At 41.8% G+C, this 19,898-nt stretch overlaps 1 protein-coding gene across 1 annotated transcript in view; it reads left to right on the top strand.

The window, feature by feature from the left end:
* crb2a (crumbs cell polarity complex component 2a) overlaps positions 1-18,230 on the top strand; it is a 35,356-nt gene extending 17,126 nt beyond the window's left edge. The window contains exons 2-13 of the mRNA XM_084746292.1: positions 643-1,335; positions 4,058-4,253; positions 5,726-5,865; positions 6,060-6,230; positions 6,312-6,425; positions 7,601-8,554; positions 10,670-11,247; positions 13,355-13,520; positions 14,634-15,504; positions 15,591-15,707; positions 16,991-17,117; positions 17,330-18,230. Coding sequence (XP_084602418.1) covers positions 643-1,335; positions 4,058-4,253; positions 5,726-5,865; positions 6,060-6,230; positions 6,312-6,425; positions 7,601-8,554; positions 10,670-11,247; positions 13,355-13,520; positions 14,634-15,504; positions 15,591-15,707; positions 16,991-17,117; positions 17,330-17,551 — 4,349 coding nt within the window. The 3' untranslated portion in view covers positions 17,552-18,230. The remainder of the gene's footprint in view (positions 1-642; positions 1,336-4,057; positions 4,254-5,725; positions 5,866-6,059; positions 6,231-6,311; positions 6,426-7,600; positions 8,555-10,669; positions 11,248-13,354; positions 13,521-14,633; positions 15,505-15,590; positions 15,708-16,990; positions 17,118-17,329) is intronic.
* Positions 18,231-19,898: the final 1,668 nt, after the last annotated feature.

Here is a 19,898-nt window from a genome sequence, read left to right as displayed (position 1 = left end):
AATATAATATAAAGTTTCCATTCTATATTTACTTATTTAAATCCAAAAAGAAATTCTACCTCCATTGTACCTCTTTTCTCAGGCTGTGAGATTCCACCATGAAAAAATGTTTTATTCTTGTGATTTATTATGTATTAATCCATTAAATGTATGTGGTTTTTTGTCATAACAGGACCTACAACTAACATATCATTACACAGCCTTGTGTTTCAAAATGATCAACAAAGTGACTTCAGAACAAAATTAAAAGTAGACAATATTCCCAGTCATACTTGAAGATAATGGGGTAGCACTTAGGGTGGGCCAATCAGATTTCAGTTGTGGTCAGTGTCCCCCCAAAGCCCCCACTCTAGAAATGCCCCTGTATTCATCCATTGATTCACTGCCAACAGGCAGCCAGTGAGAGAGTGTAAGGCATCTACATCACTTTGCTGAACAGGTTATGTACAATTGTGTATCATCAGCATAGCTATGGATGCTACAATGATGTTCCCTAATGATATCACAAACAGGGAGCTTGTATTGTGAGAACAGCAGAGGGCCAAATCAGATCCCTTGTGCAAGGGGTTATTTGATTTTTAGATATGTTCTTAATTTTTATCAACAATTAATCCTCAGCATAATGTTTTGTTTGTGTTTCAGGAATCCTGTGCACAGCCACATCAGACAAATGTCTGTCTGCTCCCTGTCAGAACGGAGCTTCTTGTGTGGACACCATGGATGATTATGCGTGTATCTGTGCCAAAGAGGGGGTCAGATACATGGGCAAAAACTGTGATGAACTCTATGATGCCTGCTCCTTTGCTCCATGTGAAAACTGCACCAGCACCCCTGGCACCCCAGAATACCACTGCATCTGCCCCGAGGGGCTGACGGGTGATAACTGCACAGAGGAGGTGGACGAGTGTCAGAGCAACCCATGCTCTGAACCCCGCTCTCTGTGTGTGGACCAGCTGAATGGATACTTCTGCAGATGTCCTGAGGGCTACGGAGGACGGGACTGCAGGACGCATGTGACAGACTGCATCGATGGCCCCTGCAGGAACAACGGCACATGTGTGTTACGACCAGAGGGCTTTGGCTGTCACTGTGCGCCGGGGTACGAGGGGAAGACCTGTGAGGAGGATGTGAACGAGTGTTTGTCGGAGCCCTGTCAGAACGGAGCTATCTGTATAGATGGAGTGGCCACGTTCCACTGCTTCTGTGTGCCGGGTTTCCAGGGTTACAACTGTGAGATCGACATAAACGAGTGCGCCTCACGACCATGTGAGAACAACGCCACCTGCATCAACGAGAAGGACCACTACGAGTGTGAGTGCCTGGAGGGCTTTACAGGTAAGTTCAAAAGTCACACACAAACACACAAATTACATTTCCAGAAATTGTGACCCTGTTACTCAAATTAATTCACACTTCTTGGTCATGTAGAAACTATTTTCTGTTTCTGCTGAACTGCACCCACTAACCATATCACTGCACAACAGGCTGTGTGCATCTACTCATGGACGAGAGGTTACAGCTCAGACAAGGAGGGCGCCATTAATGTTTACATGTCATGAGCCTCTTGTCTATGAGTAGAGATGCACACCTCCTTCTGGCAGGTCTACTACAGGACTCAAAATCCCTGTTGTTATGGCAAACAACAACGTCTGAGCTTCTTATCTTACGTATGTTTTTATCTTCTCCTGCTTGTTTTTATATATGTAATACTTTATTATCTTATATGCTATTTTCTGTTTGTCATGTACGATGTATCTTGAAGTACATTGAGTTTGCACTTGTTGTATGAAATGTGCTATATAAAAAAGTTGACTTGACTTGACTTGAACTAGCAACCTACACACTGAAAATAGCAAGTTACCTTAACACTAACCTGGTTGCTAATCGTATGACTGTAATCAAGCTAGTAGCTGCTACCTTTTCTTTTGCAGTGACAGCCATTTAAATGCCAGGGCTCACCTCCCCATGTGCCAAAGAGTTTGGCCACTGCCTCACCCCTTTAGGAGACTAGCACCAAGTCTTGAGTCTGTCCACTCCTGTGGGAGAAGAGAATATGAGTGCGGATTACGACAGATTCTTTTGTCCCATAGTCACCAAAGTAATTATTGGATCCGTTTTTCAAAAGCCACATATCTTCCCATCATTCTGATTATTCTGACTACAATGGCAATTTTCAGGCAGACTAATCAAAACAAAATTTATTTTGTTTGAGACCTATCTCTCAGTGGTGGTTCAAGACCAGTTTAAATGGGGGCACATTTGACCTGGCTAGAAATAGTACACAAAGTAACTGATGACAAAAAAACAACATAAAATACCACCATTGGTATTTTTTTCAATAACAGTCAGTAACATGGTGCCAGCGCCACATCATTTTAATAAAGTAGTAATTTTATTATTATTGTAGACTTTCATAGGGAGGGCCACAGGGGGGTCCAAACTCTGTGTTACAGGGGCACTGGCCCCTGTTGCCCCCCTAACTGAAATGTCCCTGCTATCTTTGTCTCAGCAACACAAGATCACGAGATCTAGCACCACAGAAATCTCTTCTGAGGATGCTCTATAACAAAATTAAGCATATTAAGCTAGCAGATAAAATGAGCTGTAAAATAAGGCACAAACATTTAATTTGCCCTGTATCTAGTATACTGTATCTGCTCTAATCTGCCCACAAGATGCTCACAACACTTCTAACCACACCAACGTAGAAGACAGGAAGTGGATACTATTTCATACCACTGTGTCATCTTGTGTTATAGAGCAAAAGTGATTGGTTTAAATAAATACAAACAATCCAGAGCCCCCCCCCCCATAGCAGAATGATGATGTGTGGATCCAGACCTTTATCTCTGCAGATAGATCTGGCTAGTATGCAAAACTGCTGGCCCGTAGTATGTGCTCTGATACGTTCACTCTTTCATGCATGCTTTATGATTAATTTCCTGTTCAGTCATCAACAAAATCAAAAGTGTGTCAATAATACTCCTTGTCAGAAGTTTGCATCAACAAACTTTTTCACTGAAGACATTGAAAAGCTACCTGAAAAACACAACATGTTGCAGGTGTAGAAATCAAGGGATTTAGTGAAATACAGAAATATTACTTCATATTGCTTCAGAGCTAGAAGCTCAGCTTCTTGCATGTGTTTGCTGTTAATGAAGATGTTTCATACTGTGTCATAATGAATCATCTCCTCTGAGAACACATCAGCAGTGAGACAAGGACCTTCTGCTCCCTGACAGCAGTTATTTGTTCCTCTGGAGGTGTTTCTGCTTCTTGTTCCTCACCATCATTTGTTTTGTTTGTTCCTGATAAAGTGGGCACGAGGAGTATTTTAAGTGCACAGTAAGATGTTTTCAGTCAGACATCTTATCTGCGGCTCAGATAAAGTCTGTGCAGAGTGAGAGAAAACACTCCCATCTTGCTTTTCTTACACTCCTTTCTCAGTGAGCCTGCTCTGTGTCAGAGGAGCAGCCTGTTATCTTGAGTGGTCGACTCACATCAGCACTTCTGCATTCCCGTCACTCTAAGAAAGGCTGTTATCATCATGGCTATCTACAGACCAGAATAGACACACTGATACAGACATCTGGCCAGTTCAGTTCGTGTTGATGTATTGATCCATCCATCCCTCCATCTTCAATCAGTTATCTGAAGTCGGGTCATGGAGGTAGCAGTTCCAGCAGGGGACCCCAGACTTACCTTTCCCTGTCCACATTAACCAACTCTGACTGATGGATCCTGAGGATTCCAGGCCAGGGCAGAGATATAATCCGTCCACCTAGTCCTTGGTCTCTCCCATGTCCTCCTCCCAGCTGGACATGCCTGGAACACCTCCCTATGGAGGTGACCAAATGGACTCATTCACCACTCAGACAATCCATTGGTTTCCTGCTGAGAACTCATCCCAGCTGCTTCACACTTGGCCACTTCACATTCAGCTGATCATTTGACTAGATACTGTACATGAATCAGATATAACAACTAGCATTTCATTATCATGGTCATACGTCATTGCTTTTTACAGTTACATGCAAACTCTGACTTCTTCCTCCAGGAGTGAACTGTGAGACTGAGATCGATGAGTGTGAGTCGGGCCCCTGTCGTAACGGAGCCACCTGCCACGACCTGGTGGGGATGTACTCCTGTGAGTGTCAGCCCGGCTTCGATGGCATCGACTGTGAGGTCGATGTTGACGAGTGTGCTAGTGAGCCCTGCCAGAATGGAGCTGTCTGTCATGACATGGTGAACAGGTAGGCCAATCCTTGAGTTCAGGGGAGGAATCAGCACCATTAACCAGTTCAAAATGTACATTGTAGCACCATTCACCCCAAGATACTATATTCACCAGCATTCAACGTACCATAGTATTATGCAATGACTTTAGACTTTTTGTGTCTATTAAGAAAACAAGTTTTTCACTGAAATATAAAGAATAATATAATTTTTCTTATTTCACTCATAATACACTACCAAAATACACTTTTAAACAATGGTACAGAAAATCACTCTATATAAAATACACAGTAACTAAAGCCACAGTTTGAAGGTGGTCAACTACCTATAGCACACATTAAAGGAATTATTTGACGTGTGGTTGTATGAGATACTTCGCAGTCAGCAGGAGTACCAGTGTAGGAAGCTGAGCAACGTCCTGCTGTGGACAGAGTCAGCAGCAACACATATTTTAGACACCTAAAAATATATATATCTATCAGTTTAAGTGTACTCTGTTTGGAAGGTTTTCACCACTTTACCTTACTGTGTCAGGCAGACTTTTCTGATGGGAAAAATGAAAATGTAGGGAAAAAAATCTGCCAAACTGCATAGGAGAAACAGTAAATTTACCTCTCAGAAAACAGAAGTCAGTGGTCAAGCTGTGTTGATTGGTTAGTTTTTTGTGACTTTACATGACTTTGATAAATCTGAAATAACATTTTAAAACCCCGAAGTCACACAATAACACAAACAAACTAACAGATTGTAGACTAGCACCACTGTATTGTATTAAAATTACTGTGTTTGCCCATGGAGTTTGGTTGGTTTGGGGAGAATGAATTTTGGCTTATATAACAATGGTTTCCCCTCAGAAAAGTCTGCCTGACAGCAAGGAAAAGTGGAAAATATTCTTAAAATAGTGTACACATATGTTTGTTGCTTAGCTTAGCTTAGCTGTGCTGGTGCCCCTTTCTGCTTCTCCAAACTGGGGCAGAGCCAACTAGCATCTACTTTAGTATTGACTATCAGTAAGTACCTCATCTCCTCATCAAATAATCTGAACTCTCGCTTTAAGGGAGAACAGAGTGCAGTATGTCAGAAATAACATCATTCAACTGCATTATCTTAAACATAATAAAATAATATATCTTGAACACTAGCCAGTAACAGTTTTAGATTAGATTTCCTATAATTTAGGATAACAGGAGAAACATGTTAGATTGTACTTTAGACATTTAGAAAAAAAGACGGTGACTGAGGACATTCAGCCAAACATTTACAGCAGCCAGCCAATACTTAGTCACCACCTTCCATGGTGCTGGTCACTTGGTGGAGACGAATTAAATACTATCTAAACTGAGGGCATATTCATCTTTTGTACTGTATATTAGTTGAAACTGAAGAAAATGTCGGTCCCATTAGTACTTTGACAAATCCCCAGGGTGGTCATTAGTCATTGTTGGAATTTTCATATCCTGCTCTATGAAACTCTTTGTGTGTGTTGCAGCTATGAATGTGACTGCAGTGATACAGGATTCGAAGGGGATCACTGTGAAGTGGACATCCCTGAGTGTGCCTCTGACCCCTGCCAGCATGGAGCCACATGTTTGGAGGAAGTCAAAGGATACACCTGCCTCTGCTGGCCAGGTAAAGAACTACACACTGCGCAAACATTTCTGCACCAACATGACACAACACATAGGGTTTAAACTGAGCTCTCCATGTGTCTCTGAGCTGTCTAGATACACATGCTACATGTAGAATTCCTACTGAGACACAATCTACCCACAGATGAGACATCATCTGACCTAAAGCTATATTTTCTTTTTGTTTTTTTTCAGGTTATGAAGGACCAAACTGTGAGATTGATATTGATGAGTGTGCCGAGCAGCCCTGTGAGAATGGCGGCGAGTGTTTTGAGCGTTCGGATCCATCTCACTGGGAGCTGGACTGGGAGCTGAGCTTTGCAGATGCAGCAGGATACATCTGCCAGTGTCAGCCAGGGTTCGCAGGTCAGTAACACCAAAGAAACCAGTCACGTCTCACACCTATTGAAATCCCCTGACAGTCATTTCATTTCTTTCACATGACAGGAGAGAACTGCTCCGTCAACATCGATGAGTGTGAGTCTGAACCCTGCCAGAACGGTGGCACCTGTGAGGACAAGATCAACGGCTACACCTGCACATGCTCGGTTGGATTCCTAGGTGAGTCCTGCATTTAGTAATATATGGACAGGAGCATCTCTTGCATGTTAAATTCCATTATGTATGTACTACAGCCTTTTAAAAACATTAATCAATCATCATAAATGCTTTGAATTCCTTTTTTTTTCAATTGGCTCATCAGTTAATCAAGTATTTGTTATGATGGGTTCATCCAAGCACCTTGCTTGACTTGAGAAATAACAGCTTCAAATGTTGGTTTGCCAGTGTTCTATGATGGAGCGCTCTCCAGACCAAGCAAAAAGTTTTAAGAAAAGAAGAAACAGGTTAAATCAATAACAATTTCTGAGTGGTTGATCACATTATGAAAAAGAAAATACTCAGTGTTTTCACCCTACTTACACAAATGTTTGGCTGAAATTTTTAAAACATGAGGCTGATGATGAGTCGCACTGTTGGTGCCATGCTCCTTTGTTACCATGAACATCAAACACCATCCTGCTGCCATAAATACACCGGAGTGTTAAATTCCAGTGTTGGGCAAGTTACTCAGGAAGTGTAATAAATTACTTTTTTCTTATTACTTCTTTGAAAAGTAAAAATATTACTTTACTTATTGCTTGGTATCAAAAGTAATTACAATTTTTATTCGTTATGTTACTATATTATTTTTGTGCCTTGTTGGTGGCCTTGTTGTGTTCTAAAGTGGAACTGCTGATCCAGTGAACTGTTAACACCCAGTAACAGAGCTTGAGACAGGATCCGATGATTTGGGTTTGGGTTGGACCATATTTCTCACATATATCATGGGCTTATTATCAGTAGAAGTATTGGTATTAATCTTTTTTCTTTTTTTTCACTTTTGTCATTGCCAGTTCAAATTCCTTCCACGTATTGTCACTGTCATTGCCAACTCCTACTGTTTGGTACATAGAGGGAAGCTCGTTTATAAAAATGTCAGGTAATCAGGTTCGGGCTGAAATATTCTAATGATGGACAGGTTCAGGTTGGGTTCGGACAGAACTTTGTTGGGCTTGGGCCTTTTCGGGCTCAACTTAATCAGGCCTGATTAAAGTTCTGCCCAGAAAGTTTTTGTTGTCAGCCAGATGTCGATTGTGGTGGAAACAAATTCAACCTCTCTGAGTGGTCAGTACAGCTCTAGAACTCTCTAGTAGTCATCCAGCACTATCTTTAACCTCAGTTGTGTCTCCCTGCAGGTGAGCTCTGTGAAGTGAACGTGGATGAGTGTGAGAGTCAGCCCTGTCAGAACGGAGGCTGGTGTGAAGATGGCAGGGCGTCCTACACCTGCCACTGTCCTGAGGCGGAGCCGGGTCAGCTCCCCTGGGGAGGTGACCACTGCCATGTGAAGCTCTATGGCTGTGTGGACCATGAGTGTCAGAACGGAGCCACCTGCCACCCGTGGCTGGAGAATGGAGAACATGGTCACACATGTTTGTGTCCTCACGGCTTCTATGATGAGCAGTGCTCCACGAGAACAACGTTCTCCTTCTCCACCCCTGGGTTCATCCACATCGAGGTTATTTTAGAAGAAAGGACCCGCAGGGAGGTGGAGCACCGTGGTCACCGTGGTGTTGGGGTACAGCTACGCTTCCGGACGACTATACCCAACATGCTGCTCTTCTACAGAGGAGACGAGGACAACCATCTGCTCCTGGAGATCGTGAATGGAGGTCTTCATGCTAAAGCCTTCTCTGAGGAGACTGAGATGGATGTAACATTTCCTGGGTTGGTCAGTGATGGCGACTGGAGAGATGCTCATGTGTTTGTAGACAATGAAGGTCTGGTTCTGATCGTGAAAGGTCCTGGCTGTGACAGGGATGGCTGCAGAGTTATAGATGGTGGCACTGATGAACCGCCCTTCCAGCCCTCTGAAGCCTTCACTCAGATTTATGTAGGTGGAGCTCCAGAGGAGCTGTTGGAGTACTCTGTGAGCGGAGCAGCCTTCATCGGCTGTATGGAAGACCTGATGATCGACTCCAAGCCCATCCTGCCCCAAACCCTCCCAGAGGACCAGGGACATGAGCTGGGTTGCAGTAAGACTGAGTGGTGTAAGCCTGACCCCTGTAATGGACATGGACGCTGTGTGGACCTGTGGACCAGCCACCAGTGTGACTGCTACCGTCCCTTCCACAGTGAGAGCTGCTCCGAAGGTAAGACCTGTAATAACCACCAGGAAGTCCTGACAAATCGTGTCAAACCAGTCCTTACAGGTGGAATTCACTTGACTAAAAGTGTAAAAGTACAATAAAAAGCCCTACAAAAATTTGAAGTGTCTATTTGCACCCAGCTGAGAAAGTCACACAGCAGCTATTTGGCTATTAATTTAGCTGCTAAGAGCAACTAAGTTTGGTAACACTATATATTAAGGTGTCTGCAATAAGCATTAGTTAATAAGGCCTTTCCGAGATGCTTATTAACATTAATATGTTTTAGTAAGACTATATAAATGTTAATAATAGCATAATAAACATGTTTTTGTTAGATTCTAAGACATCTATAAGCAGTTATAAGACACTTGTTAACAGTTTAACAATCTTAATATGTTTATAGCATTACAAACACATCTACTGAGTTACCTATCTAATTTACCTATTATGTTTTTGTTGCTTTATTAAGTCTTCTACATATTTAACTATACATGTATTAGCAGTTAACTATGTATTTTTGTGGGTACCGACCTAAAGTCTGAACAGTGCTTATTGAGGTTAATTAATCATTTATTATGCACTTATTATCAGTCAACTATGTTTTTTCATCATTAAGAACACAATGATGATTTCATTATCTGGTATGTCCTGGTTTTTGTTGGTCCATTTCTCATCAGATCACCTTATGGGTTACAGAAATACAGATGAAAAGTTTGGAGATTAAGTCAAGTAGTACTCAGTACTCATTTATGATTTTAAAAAATAACTAAGTAGATTACGCAGTTTCATACTTAGGTACAAGTAATAGTACAGACTTAGAAAAGTACCTAAAAAAATACTTAATTACAGTAATTTCAGTACTTGTAATTAGTTACTTCCACCCTGAGTGCACAGAGCATTTTGTTTGAGAAGTAACTGTGACTACAGCTGTCAAATAATTGTACAGGAATGAAAAGTACAGCTGTTACCTTTGAAATGTAAGAAGTATAAAGTAGCAAACTATTGAAATACTTTAGCAAAGTACCTCAAAATCATGCTTAAATTTGAGTAAATTTGAGTAAATGTGATTAGAAACATTCCACCATGTAATTAGCTGATGTATTTGTAAGTGTAACAGTAGATCTTATCTTTGACTATTTAAGCCAGTTACAGACATGAGCGATGTAGTAAAATTAACAACAAAGAAACAGACACGACTGATTTGGGGTCAGTACAAAGATCCAGGTTCAGTGAGCAGCAGTGCTTCTAACCGCTGGTCTTGTGCTCCATTAAACATAACTGGCAGGCTTTGCGGATGGCAAGCCAGAGAGAGATCATGGCCAATTACATTCATTAATTTGGTGTTACCTAGTACTAGTACTAGTACATAAGTCCGTTAACTGTTGTCAAGAAAGTATGGCACGTTGTGGGTGATGAAAGCTCCTGAGTCCTCATAACAGGAGAACCAAGAAACACAAGCAGGGTACAATAAGCTGCAGGACTAACTGACCATCCACATTACATATTCAATAAAAGCATTCTTATTTCTGATTTGATGGTCACCTGCCAGAGTTGTGGCCTCACAGGACTTGGAATCGACTTTAGACTCATTTTCACAAAATCAAGAAAGTCTTGCAAGTTGACTTTAACACCAGTAACTTTGTGACTTGAGCTTTTTGACTTGAAAATACTTGATATCTAACCAATCTGACAGCAGAGAACCATTAAGAACTAATGTTACATTACTGAGCTTCATTTGGAAAAAATGACACCAATATCTTTTTGTTCATGTGCAAAAACTGAGAGGTGGTCAACAACATGTCAGTGGCAGTATACAGAGCATGGGGGCTGAAAATTACAGACGGAGACTCAACAACTTCCAGCTTTGCTCAACACTTTATTTTGCACAAAGAACGCTTCGTCAAGGCTAATATTAATATAGTTAGTGAGCTAAAGCTTAGCTAATGTTATCTTAACAGCTTAGTAAGTTTGTAAATATACTTGGTTGGTACTTGAAACTCAAAGTGTAGGACTTAGGATGACTTGGGACTTGCCTGTCTTGACTCTGATACTGATACTGATACTAACATCTTATTGCTAAAAGTTTTTATTCTGTTTTCATTTGATTAATCCAAACAGAGTTCCCTTCATGGACATACAGCCATGAGGACGCAGTGAGTTTCAGTGCCTATGATGTAGGGAAGGACCACGGGAGCAACTTCAACGTGTCCTTCTTCCTGAGGTCCTTAAAACCGGACGGGCTGCTTTTCCAGCTGAGGAGACCCTCGGAGGACGAAGAAGGGGGACAGGTCTACTTCTCCATCTATCTGGGCATGGGGAGGGTTTTCGTCAGCTCTCTACCTCACAGCGCCTCGCTGACGGGTCCCATCTTTGTGACCACTGGTGAGAAGCAGCTCCTGCAGGTGGAGGTCCAGCACAGACAGGTGATCTTTGAGCACGCAGGCCTGCGCTACGGAATAGGAGAGCTCTCTGAGGTGAACATCAACAGCGGGGATCAGGCCTATGTAGGAGGACTTCCAGGAGACCTGGACTCCAATGCATGGGGGGGACACTACAAGGGCTGCCTGCAGGACCTTCGTTTGGACTCGGTGCATCTGGACGTGGACGCCTGGAACAGCTCGGATGAGGAGGAGGTGTATTTACCAAGTGATGCTGAGAATGTAGAGAACGGCTGTGTCAGTGATGATACCTGCAAGGTAGGAAACAGATCCTCCATCTGTTCTACTGACAGTCCTACTGTTAGTTTGTAAGTTTTAGTAGTTAATAGGATCAACATAACATACAATAACTAAATTATCTCTCGCAAATTAACAGAAATTATCTTTTAGCAAGACTCAACAATAGCTGCTCTTCTCTTTCTTGGATCATCAGAGGTCGACAAAGACAATTCCAGTACTTGTAGATACTCCAGGTCAAATATTATTTCAATGCAAGTGAAAGTACTGGAATACTTGCTTTAAAAATACTTAAGTATTCAAAAGTATATTTTTTATTTTTAATGTCAGCACATTGTTGCATTGTTGCCACAATACATTTACAGAACCTAATGACTAATGACATGTAGAACCTGTAAAAACCTGTAGAATATGCTTTAAAATAAGGCTGCGACTAATTATTATTTTTGGTGTTTCTCAAAGCCCAGGATGGCGTCCTAAAGTGTCTTGTATTGTCCACAAGCCAAAGACATTCAGTTTACTGTCAAAACCAGAAACCAAAAAATATTCACATTTAAGAAGCTGTAATCAGAAACTTTGGACTTTTTTTTTCCTTAAAGAATAACTCAAACCTTTGGTGACTGATTTAATCATCAATTAATATTCAATTCATTACTAAAAAAACAACAATATAAATTAATACTATGATCTTTAATCATTTAGTCTTAGGGCTTGTATTAAACCTTATGAATAGTACTGTGTTTATTTGACAGGATTAAAACATATTTCTAATAAGACTTAATAAGTCTAAGTTAGTAGCCCTAACTTAGCATGTTCGCTAGCTAGCGATTAGTAATGTTAAGCATCAGCAGAGAATTCACACAGGAGCAGGGGGCTCATTTGTAAAACTGCACGTAGGATTCACCTTAAAAGATGGCGTACGGATGAAACACAGAAAGTGCTTACGCACAAAAATATTCAGATTTATAAAACAAGGCGTGGACACGTCCTAAGCCAGTTTTCCTTTATAAATCACAATCAACGGAAAATGTAACGCCCATAATTGCCTATAAATGGTCAATGAAACGCCCCAAATTAATATTCATTTACACACTGACTGCAGGAGGACGATCGTGGCGAACGCTGCAGGAAAGGCTAAAAAAGGACTGTAAAAGGACCCATAAAACAATAAGAATCTTTATTTCAAAAGTGTCAAACATGGACCTCTGATATTTCCATCGTCATCTTTATCTGTCATGGCCATCATCCAAAATCCAAAATCTTTGGCTGGTTCAGGATGAGTTTTAGTCACTGCAGTGAGACAGCCTCACAACACAGTGGCATGATACTGTCTGCTGGAGTAGGTTTGTTTGTCATGTTATATACAGTTTACAGGAAATGACAGTAAGATCAGAGAACAAATTCCACTAGAGGGGAGGAAACAAGCTTCCTGAACCCAAATGTGAACTAGGTGTGCTAAACCAGTGGGACTGTGAGAGATCCAATATGAAAGTCTGTCTGAATGGCTTTACAATACAAGTTGTGTCCTTCTTGATCGCAGGAACTCTAAGATTAAAAATGGAGAGTGGTTGGGGATAGGTAAGGTGTGATTTCAGGGGCCAACAAGGCCAACAAAAGGTTTATTGACAGAGGTTTTAATTAATGAGAAAGGCTGACTCTCAGCAGAGACACTCAAACAAGAATATACAAAGAATTATACTAAGAGAAGAATACAATTAGAAAGAAATAAAATCTTCTTCCTCACTGGCCATTGGTGTAATCTTAGAATAATGTTCCCAACTCTCAATATGAAGTTCTCCCATTCTACTGACATGGTATGAATACAGCAATAGTGTCTACATGGGTGTGTCCTAAGAAAGACTAAAAGCAAGGATGGTAAACCTGTGCCTCCTGACATGAGAAAGGATTCACTATTGTGTCAGAACATACACTCTACAGTGGCCTGGTTGGTCAGTTGGTAGAGCGTTTGTCTCATGTACTGAGGCAGTTTGTCCTCTGCAGTGGCCGTTGGTGTTATTCCCGCTTACAGCCCTCTGCTGCACTTTGTCCAGCTTTACAGTTTTAGAACTGTTCTGAAGACTGTTTGAAGACTGAGTTCCTTATAAACTCTCACTGCTTCCCTCTGCAGATGAAGCCTTGTCAGAACGGAGGAGAATGCACCATCACATTCAACGACTTCACGTGTTCCTGTCCAGAGGAATACACCGGGAAGACATGTGAAACACGTGTGTGGTGTGTCAGTGACCCGTGTGTCAATGGCGGCCACTGTGTGGACCTTCATGATGGATATGAATGTAAGAGCATCTGCATCATTTTATGACTGTGGCCAATCAGAAATGAGTCATATTCTTTGAGCAATACCAGAGCCCTTGTACACATGTATACATTCAACAGTCTCTTTAATCTGCATTACAATTTTAGATTACATACAGTACATACATCAGCGTCCAATTTTGTGTGCAGATGATATGCCAATCCATCCCATTAACATCTGTAGAGAGCAGATTCATTGTCAGGTGACCTTCGTCGTTATGGTAACAAAATAAAAGTGTCATGTCAATCTTGCAAAATTGTTGCAGTGTAGTTAGGTTTGGGCACCAAAACTATTCAGGGCCCCGTTTCCCAGAGCCTTCGTATCGCTACGTGCGTCGTAAGTTGTATCTTAAGGTCTCCCTTAAGCTTATGGGCTACAGGAGACCGTAAAATACAACTTACGACACACATAGCGCTACGACGACTCTGGGAAATGGGGCCCAGGTTGCTATCAGGCCTCCGCAGAGGCTTGATGATGAGCTGATCATGTGAATCAGGTGTGTTGGAGCAGGGAAACATCTAAAACATGCAGGACAGTGAGCTCTGAGGACCAGGGTTGGGAAACACTCTCCTACATTGTTCTGGCCTTGTTCCATCTTTTTACATTGTTTTCATCCTCTATTTTTGTGTTGTTTTCATCATCTTACATCTTTTACTGGTGTTGATCAATTTTTAGCATCACAGTTATCTCAATTAGTTCCAAGCAGTGAGGTGCAGAGATTTGATATGAGATTGTTACTCTGGGTTGGCAGATACCCTGACTTGAGATATCACATTTGGATATAAATTTGGCACAAATATAGGGCTTCCATCTGTACAGTTATTTTAATTATGGAATTTCTGATGATTATTTTTACCATCAGTTGAATAATCTTTTAGTTTATAAAATGTAAAAAAAAAAATGCTCATCACAGTTTCCTTGAGCCCAAAGTCCAAAATCTACTGTCCAAAACCAAAGACTCTTCATTTACTGTCTTAAATGGCAAACAAAAGCAGCAAATCCTCACATTTAAGAAGCTCCAGTACATAACTTGTTAAATTGCTGTATTCAGCATGACACAAATCTAAATCCATGTCTTCATGTTGTCCATCAGGTGTGTACAACGCCACGTTTGAGAACAACCCTGTGCACTACAGTGCTAGAGGCTCCCTGGCTGAACCCGTCTCTAACATCTACATGGAGCTGAGGACCCGCTCAGAAAATGCAGTGCTCCTGAGGGCCTCCTGGGGCTCCGACCTACTCATGGTGGGTCTGTTGGACTCTTCAGTGCGGGTGGAGATCCACATTGGCAACAGTGTGGAGTCGCTGACCTTTACTGGAGTCCGTCGGGTGGCTGACGGCAGCTGGCACCGTGTCAACATCTCCATGACTGATAAGGAACGGAAAGCCTCTCCGTGGGTGATCACTGTGGACGGGATCACAGACTCCAGCAGCGTCCCGGAGGTCACGGGGAGCCTCCACTTCCTGAACGAGAAGGAGGCCACGCTGGCTGTGGCAGAGAGCTTCACCGGCTGCCTGGGAGCAGTGAGAGTCGGAGGGGTTTACCTTCCCTTTCTGGACGACTACAAAGCCCCACAGCCGTCTCAGTTCCACTTAGATGGAAAACCAAAGATCCATCTGGGTTGTACCAGTGCCCCTGTGTGTGATTCAGGTCCCTGTCTGAACGGAGCCACGTGTGAAGACCTGTTTAATAAGTTTGGCTGTGTGTGTGACTTGGGCTGGGAGGGAGAGCTGTGTGAGACAGACACTGATGACTGTGCGTCTCAGCCCTGTGTTCATGGCAGCTGTAAGGATTACTTGGCTGGCTTCGAGTGCCGTTGTAACCCCGGATATGCTGGCACGCTCTGTGAGGAGGATCTGGACGAGTGTGAGCATCACGCCTGTGAGCATGGAGGCACCTGTCAGGATGGACCCAACATGTACACCTGCATCTGCCCCAAGGACTACAGAGGCCCTCTCTGCCAGTGAGTACCACTCACCCAAAGCAACACAACTTTCTGCCATTTCACTGATCATTCACTGAAGCAAAGTTTCACTCCTTGTCCACCAGGTGGGACTATCCTCCAATCCAGTGTGGTGCAGACGTCCAGTGTGCAAATGATGGGATCTGCAATGATGGTCTGTGGGGAGCGAACTGCACATGTATGCCAGGTTTTACAGGCAGCAGGTGAGTTCACGTTTCATAGTTCTGATTCTTTTTATGTTCATTCTCAACTCAAATGCACGGGGTGGGGGGCACTACAAAGGTAAGCCATTACATTAAGAGAAAATATTTTTTATTAATGTTTATTTAAGGGTAATAACTGCCACTTACTGCTCCATCTTCCAACAGATGACTTATTTTTGTTAAAGGTTGAGATCGGTGCATGGTTCACATGTAAAAGTCTGCTTGTTCCTTTATCTTCATGTACATTTTCATTACCTTATAGACTAACCTGTCATTTATTTGTGCATGTTATTTAAGCATTACTCAGCCATGACTAACCATGTGTTAATGCGCTTTGTGGCCATTATTATAATGCTAAAAACCCCTAAGTAACACCTCATAAATGCAATAAGGATGGTGAATAAGGATGACTTAACTATTATGACACATAAGACACATTAGACACCACTAATTAACTATTATTAATACTTATTACTGCATTAACTAATGTTAATTAATGGACCCTTACTGTAAAGTGTTACCATCATATGTATAACCTTCAGTTTTATTTGTCCAGGTTTTGAGATATCTGTTGCCAAGATTTCTGACTTTCTTTCTGACAAAAAAGGTTACTAGAATTTGAGGTTACCACTACAAAGAAACACAAAACAACTACAAAGAGACTCTGTGTGTCTTTCAGTCCTGGTGTATTCCTTAACTGCTAACTAGTTTGTGCAATACATAGTTGGAGAGTTAATAACAACCCCATAATTTTTCCTTTTCAATATGATTTTAATTTAACCCTTTCATATCTGATTTGTCATCAGGTAGCTATCCAACTATAGTTCAGTACAGTCAGTATTGGCTGAGATATCAATATTGGAGTATTTTACTCGTTAATATCATTATCGGTATCAACTCCAGAAATCTGTCATTGTTCTGGCTCTAGTTTGTGGTACTGAAAGCACTGAAAAATGAAAATGTTTATAGCAGCTTGTCTTGTCATGTCATGGTTACTCTGGACCAACTATGATGCTTTCATTGAGACTTTTTGTTCGGTAGAAGTTCGTTTTCAATGGGACAGGGATATGGTTTTTGGTAAAAAAAAACAACAACAACATTTTTTTAACGTACAGTTTTAATTTTTTTGGCAAAGCAAAACAAATGCAATGGTAAACTGTGTTTTATAACCAATAGTAGTAAAGTAAAATCAAGTAATAAAGTCTTTTTGAGACATCTTAGATGATTAGAAATGTTCAGATTGTCTTTTCCAAAAGTGACTTGATGTGTTTTGTGTCTTGCAGGTGTGAGATGGAGATCAATGAGTGTCAGTCTAACCCCTGTCGAAACGGTGGCTCCTGTTTGGATCGATTCAACATGTTTGTGTGTGAATGCCCGCCTGGCTACAGCGGCCCAATCTGTGACACTAACGTATGTTTCTTACAATTTTCTTCTTCGGTATCACACATACAGGTCATAAGATGTACATTTTATACTTGTTGCCTAGCAACACATAACAAATATCCAATGAAGTCAATTCTTAAAGACAGCTGAAGCATGTCATTTTAAAACTAACTGAAAGTGGAAATTCAAAAACATCTTTCTGACATGTTAGTCAGTCTCTGTCCTCTGTGTCTCTGCAGAAACAGGCCCACAGACAGGGAGTCCCCTGGCTGGTGGTCGCCATCCCGCTGCTCTGCTTCTGCGTGCTGATCATGATCATCGGCTTGACCTTCATGGTGCTGACAGCGAGAAAGAAGCGGCAGTCGGAGGGCGCGTACAGCCCCAGCGCTCAGGAGCTGGCCGGAGCTCGGCTGGAGATGGACAGCATGCTGAAAGTACCGCCGGAGGAAAGACTCATCTGATACACCGGCTGAAAGACGGACAGTGTCAGAGGGCATGTGAGCACTGCACCGGACTCACTGTGAAACTCTCAGACCCTCTGAACACCCGGGCTGAACTGTATGCTGTAGAATACAGCCCCCTCCTGGTGATGACCAGGTACTGACCTGCTGCTGCTGCTGCTGCTCTGTCTCTTCATGAGGAAACAGCCCAGAGTCCTTCACACCTCAGAAACTCATTGATAGGATGAGAGAACAAGGAAGTACAATGCACTGTATAACTCCACACAATGTAGTTTGTCTAAGGCAGGACCTTAACCTGTTTTTATAGTCCTAACCTGTGCATAGAGGACAATCCTAGGGCTTTATTTCATCAATCACTGCACAGTCGAGTGCTACAAGCACCCAGACTGTGGAAGATAACTTCTGGTGTTTCCATGGTCACAGGATCATGGTACACCTGTGCTGCTACTTGATGCTGTGTTGTAAAGCATCATTAGATGTCAGAGGCCCAGGCAGCACCAAACACAGTCAGGCTGATACACAGACAGAGGTAAAGACCATCAGTGCTGGCTCTAACAAAACTGTGACTGTGTTGGAGTGATTAGAAAAATGCTCCAACCCACAGAGGGCCAGCACCATTCATTTTTCTAGTTATTTGTAATGTGACTCTTGCTGCTAATTTTGACAAATAATGTACCACTTAAAGTACATTATTTTGGAGATATCAGCTGGAGAGATGTCTGGCTTCTCTCCAATATAATGGGATTAAATGGCACTCAAATTTGTGGTGCTCAGGGAGCCAAAACGTTTATTTGAAAAATTTTTGGAGGATCTACATTCTTTCTGGTTGAGAAGACAGTAGTTCCAGTAGATCCTACTGTAGAAAGAAAATCGTTCCCCCATGAAACTTCTCACAACGAGATATGGGGATTATCTTGAGTAACTGGGTCATGATTTTTGGGAAGACACTGGTTTTGAGTTTTTCAGATGTATTTTTGCTGTGCTGGGCACCATGAACTGAGTGTCATTTAGTTTCATTATATTGGAGAGAAGGCAGACATCTCTCCAGCTGATATCTCCAAAACTCTGCAGCTCACACCAGAACTATCTAAATGGATCGATTTTGGGGTGAACTGCCCCTTTAAAAGTCATGACAGCTTCAACAGAGGTAGAATTAAAGGGTCATTCTGGTATTTTTTAAACTCGTGCCCTGTTTTTACATATTTTTGGGTCTTGAGGGTAATAATGCCCTTGCTTGTTTTTGTCACTGACAGGCTCAGATTGTCATTCTAAGTGTTTGGCAGCGCACATTGTATTATGGCACCATGACAATCTGATGACAGAACAATTTGAAGCCAGTCTGTCATAAAACCTCACCTGAGAGCACCAGGAAGTGTGCAGCACCTTAAAGAAGTCCCTGAGAGCAGACCTGCTGATCATGAGCTGCTCTGCTCTTCACAGAGCTGTAGGACAGTGAAGGACACCATTGAGTGAGATTAGCTGTGACTCACCGGGACAGTAGGACAACTGGTCCCTGACCACTGGACAGGCTGTGGCCAGCTCAGTCACTCTAAGTGCCATGGTGTGTTGGACGACAGTTACTGAGAGTGAAATAAAGTCAAGATGGGATTTCAGTTTCATTCTTTAATTTTTGACTTTATTCTCAAAATGGAGACTGATTTATTTTGTCTAAAGGCTGGCACTAATACTGAAAGTTTTATTTTATTCTCAACATTTCCATTCCTCCTTTCATTTCTTCCTCATGCCTGGCCCTAATACTCTTGCACAGATGGCAGTCAAACTTTGCAATTAAAAACTGGGGAACAAATGGGTAAAAATCCACACAAAAACACATAATACATATTTTAAAAAGACTGTTTAGGAGCCTGTTTGGTTTCATGACATGAGAGTCTAGTTTTCCCTGTTGTTGTACAGTTTACTTCACCTTTTCTTAGCCAGTTCTCTTTGTCAAGCCTGTACAGTTTGTATATTTATGTTTATTATTGTGTTTGAACTTTTGTTGGATTTCCAGTGTTCCTGTTAGCGCCTCACGTGCACAAAGGGAGTGTCTGTCTGCTCGTGTTTGTCTCTGCCTCTTCAGTAGCATTTTCACTTTTGTTTACAACTGATGATGAATAAATGAAACCCAGGGACGCTCAAGACTGGGGGCTGAGAACAAACTGCCTCTGTTGATATTCTCAGACATCCTCAGTATGTACAGTATGAAGAAGAAATCTTTAGGATGCAAAGTAAATAATGAAAAGAATAAAAAGATTACTCCTACTTGAGAGGAAAAAACACAACATATCCTGAACAACACTACAACATGAAAAATGTGATGTACAGTATTAGTTTTTTTTTTTTTTAA

The sequence above is a fragment of the Lutjanus erythropterus genome, chromosome 20 (assembly GCF_056507025.1).
Source record: "Lutjanus erythropterus isolate fLutEry1 chromosome 20, fLutEry1.hap2, whole genome shotgun sequence".
Classification (NCBI taxonomy): domain Eukaryota; kingdom Metazoa; phylum Chordata; class Actinopteri; order Lutjaniformes; family Lutjanidae; genus Lutjanus; species Lutjanus erythropterus.
The sequence above is the reverse complement of the archived record's forward strand: the minus strand, read 5'-3'. Positions and strand labels throughout refer to the sequence as shown.